Raw genomic sequence first — 4,317 nt, 5'->3', positions numbered from 1 at the left:
CGGGGAGGGAATGCGAACTGAGACCCGGGCAGGGAGCAGGAGCAGGGCACAGATAGAGGGACCGGGTCCTAAGGGCAGGGGGGACTAAGGCAAAAAGGGGGCTGAGTGAGATGGAGGGGGAATAAAGGGAGGCTCAAGGCTCTTCCAGTGCCCCCAGCCCAGTCCAGGCTCCCACGTTCGCTGGTTGTACTGGCAAATGTCCTTCTTCCCGGCGTGCGACCGGTGCAGGGCCGATGCCCGGTTCCAGGTCACTGCACTGCCTGAGCAGGCATAGCAGCTGCCCTGGGAGGCTCCAGGCTCGCTTCCCGGCTCTTCTTCCTGGGAGGCTTCTTAATGGGGGTTTTCTTGGCTGCCTGCTCAGTGGGGAGAGCCTGATCCTGGCCGCTGCCGGCACTTGGCTTCTCCACCCACTTGGGCTCCCCGGCTGCCGTCTCGGCCGCCCCAGGGATCAGTTTTTGCAGATGGGGAGAGGTGGGCAGCAAGGGTTTGCTGGTCTTCTGGCCGCCGGCGGCCGCCGAGCGCTTGGCTTTCTGTGGAGGGGTGGGTTTCTCCCGCTGGGCACTGACCCCGTTCGCCCGGATGCCTCCGTCCCCCTTGTTGAGGCTCTGAGTCTTTTCCTTCAGCTGGGCGGCCAGCTCGGAGGCCAGCTGGGGATGCAGCGGCTCGGAGCGGGGTTTGCTGGTGCCGGGGCTGCGAGGAGCATCCCTGGTGTCCCCGGCCCGCCGTTCCTGCTGGAAGGCACCCATCTTTCGGAAGGCGTTCTGCACCGCCCCGTTGATGCTCTCCATCGGCTCCGAGCCGGCTTTGCTTCTCTGCTTGGGTTTGGAGGGTGACTGGGGCTCCCCAGCGAGGCTGGATTTGCCCTCGGGGACGCCGGTTTCCTTCGGTTGCTTCTGCGCTTTCTCTTTGCCCCGGGCGCCGCCCTTCTCCTCCGCTCTGCCCTGCACGTTGGCCGACGTCTCGCTAGGGCTCCTCTTCCTCTTGGCCAAGCCCTGGCCTTGCTCGGGGCTGCCGGACCGGGCGGCCGCTTGCTCTGGGGACTGGCTGGGTGCCGGCAGCGAATTGGACTGGCCAGAGTTGTACCTGCCGTGGATCCAGGAGACTTTGGGCTTCGTGGCCGGGTCTGGAGGACGGGGCTTGGTCCTTTCCGGGGATGGCGGCTTCCCGGGGCTGCGGGGCTCCGCAGTGGCATCCTCCTCCTCCTTGGACTGCTTGGAGAGGCGGGCGACCCGGGCGTAGAGCGCGGCGCCGGCCGAGCCCGAGCCGCAGGAGGAGCGTTCGCTGTCCGAGGACTTGAGCAGGGGGGTCTCACTGCTGTCGGCCGGGAAGGCTCTGACAGAGCCCGTCTCCTTCAGGAACGTGTATTCGCCCGCTTCCTCCCCGCTGATCGGGGCCAGCAGCTTGTCCCCGGGGCTGGCAGGTGTCCCTCTGTCCCTGCTGTCACCCATGCTCTCTGCGGGAAGAGAGCACAGCGGTGTCAGGTGGGATGTGCCTGAGGAGGGGAAGGACTGAGATGCTCCCACAGGACAGTGTCCTCCCAGTTAAGCTCCCAGTCGGGGATCTCCTGGGTCTTAACCCTGGAGCAGCAAATGCTGGAGGAGGGAGCTCTGAAACTGTGTGGGAGGCAAGACTGGAACCTGCACTCCTTCCTGGGGCACGAGGAACCAGGGTGACACGGTCCCCACCACACAAGAGTGATTCTCCATCGAGCAGGCCCCTGGTGATGTCCCTGAAGTCTCCTGGGGATGCACCCTATTCCCTGCTCACCTTCATGGGGGACGCAGTACACGGGCCCCTCATCCGTGGTGTCAAAGGAGGAGAAGGAGCCGCGGGATGACCAGGATGGGGAAGGCTGCTCCACCACAGAGGGTGGTTCGATAAAGCTGCAGTTCAGGGTGTTTTCCAGGTCATGGTGGGCCACTGTGAGGGCAAGGAACTGTTGTCAGTGCCTGTTCTGCTGACCCCCCAAGTCCCCGCTGCCAGCCAGGAGGGTGGGATGCTGCACAGCTCCCCGCTGCCCAACTTCCTGCTGGGTGTCAGGGACAGGGACAGCATACAAGGCATGGCAACACCTCTTGATGCACAGTCCCACCAGATTCCTCAGCCAAGTGGCCACAGAAGCCATCAACCAGCAGTGGTGGTGACCAGCATCCCCCATGCTTGGGCTGTGGGCAGCAGAGCCTCTTCAAGCCTCACACTTCCATCTATCCCCCTCTTCAGCTGCCCAAATTGAGGATGGACGTGGTGGAGGGATGAGCCATCCAAACCCTGGGTCCCATGAGGACTTGGTGAGTGTCCTGGTGGTCACCCATGAGCTGTGCAACTGGGCACAGCCACCTTGCAAAGATGGTCCTGGCACTGTGACTGTCCCCTTCTTAGGGAGAAAATTAGCTGCTGGCTTTAATCCACTCATTCCCACTTCAGCATCACTGACTGCATTTTCCTTTTCCATGTGCATTTGCACATGGATGCAGAAGGATGATCAAAGGAAGCCTGCAGCAGGGGGATGTACCTTTTCCCAATTCTGCCACTTTTCAATCCCTTTGCCAGCTTCTTCCCTCCTGAAGCTGAGTAGGAGTATCCCTCCCATCATCCCCTAGCACTGCCCCTCTGCCAAGGGGCCACCCACAGAGAAGCCAAGTGGAAGAGAGAAACCACCAGAGGAAAAACCTGCTGTGTTAATAAAATGAAATAGAGAAGAGGAGCAGTTAAGAGTTGTCTGGGCTGGAGCGACCTTTTTTCTCAGCTTGATAATTTTAAGGCTTTTTGCTGGATAAGCTCATGTCCCAACACATCCTGAGGGGCTTTCCCAGGTGCCCACAGCTTCAGCATCATCCTTGGATACCCACAGAACTGAGGCAACACCCAGCTGTGAGGATGGGCCGATCCTCCCGGAGAGCCATGCAGCAGTAGATGCACTTGTCCCCATCCCCTTCCACTGGCTTTTGTCCCCTGGGACAGTGACGAGCTGCCTTCAAGGCCAGGCAGAGCCTTGCTTTGGATAAAGGGCTGCAAAAGGGTGGTCCCAGGGGATGCTCAGGCACTGCCCAGGCTCCCCAGGGAATGGTCATGGCCCCAAGGCTGCCAGACCTCCAGGAGTATTTGGACAATGCTCTCAGGCCCAGGGTGGGGTTGTTGGGGTATCTGGGCAGGGCCAGGAGCTGGACTGATGATCCCTGTGGGTCCCTTCCAGCTCAGGATATTCTGTGATTCTATGAAAACCCCATGCACAGAGAGAGTCCCAGCTGTACATGGATATTTCCAGGTATTTTTAATCTTTGACTGAACATCCCAACTGCATCCCAACCGCAACTGCATCCCAGTCATGCTGCAATTGCCTGGCTGGACTGTTTGATTCTTGCAGCACATCCCTGTTTTACAATAAAATAACTTTTAGTGTTATTGGGGTGCCCACTGGAATGTTTATCCATCATTAGGGAATCTGGCTTCAGACATGTAGGGCCGTTAAAATGACAGCAGTGCTCACCCCTACATAGTTCGGCTTCCTGGAGTAAGGAAAAAAAACCCAAGCAGAGATATTTAAAGAGCAAATGGCCCAGAGAGGGGGAAGCGGCAGTTCCAACATGGCTTTCCTAGTAATAAAAACCAAAAAGAGAAAATTAAAAGCAGCCGTCTGGAAGCAGATGAAGGGAGATGCTTCCTGAGAGGAGGCGTGACGAGCGGCTGGGACTCACAGCCACGAGGTGACTCTGGGACTCCAGTGAGACCCAGGACACAGCCAAAGTATGAAATGAGGATATGTAGTGTACCTGGAAGCTTCGGGAGGCTTGGGGGCTCCATCATGGTCACCAGGGATTTTTCTTCCCTGGCTGTTGGAGCTGAGAGAAACTTGGATGCTTCCCACATATCCCTACCTGTCACTGCTCCCCAAAATCTCCCGGAGCCACAGCATCAGGATGACAACCCCAGCCGTGCTTGCACGGTTAGTCTCAAGACCGTGACGAAGCAGAGAAGAGCAGCAGAAGAACCATGAGAGAGGGATCCCAGAGTCTTCCTGGCCACCCCTTCCCACTCATCCCAAGCTCCCCATGATCAGCATCACACTTGGGGCTGGTTGAGCTTTGCTGCTTGGAGAGGAGATGCGGTGGGTTGCAGGGCACAGGTTAGCCCTGGCATCTTCAGGGTGATGTGACCAAGACCCACGCTGGTACCACTGACACCTGAGGAGCAAATCCCACACACAGGGGTACCCAAACGCTGGCCTTACGGCCACTGGTGTAAGCCCAGGGTGTGGCCCTGCAGGCTGCCAGCTCAGGTGCGATCCCCAGTGAGATGTGGATCCCAACCCGGCGCCGC

At 59.0% G+C, this 4,317-nt stretch overlaps 1 protein-coding gene across 2 annotated transcripts in view; it reads right to left on the bottom strand.

The window, feature by feature from the left end:
- Nucleotides 1–6: 6 nt before the first annotated feature.
- LOC103623771 (scavenger receptor class F member 2) overlaps nt 7–4,317 on the bottom strand; it is a 13,766-nt gene continuing 9,455 nt past the window's right edge. For both annotated transcript variants that reach the window (XM_008642934.2, XM_017746536.1), the window contains 2 exons: nt 1,768–1,920; nt 7–1,453 (listed from right to left, as the gene is read on the bottom strand). In XM_008642934.2, the coding sequence (XP_008641156.1) occupies nt 249–1,453; nt 1,768–1,920 (1,358 nt within the window). In that variant the 3' untranslated portion in view covers nt 7–248. The remainder of the gene's footprint in view (nt 1,454–1,767; nt 1,921–4,317) is intronic.

The sequence above is a fragment of the Corvus brachyrhynchos genome, unplaced genomic scaffold, assembly GCF_000691975.1.
Source record: "Corvus brachyrhynchos isolate BGI_N302 unplaced genomic scaffold, ASM69197v1 scaffold19, whole genome shotgun sequence".
Taxonomy (NCBI): Eukaryota; Metazoa; Chordata; class Aves; order Passeriformes; family Corvidae; genus Corvus; species Corvus brachyrhynchos.
This window is presented reverse-complemented; position numbering and strand designations above follow the sequence as displayed.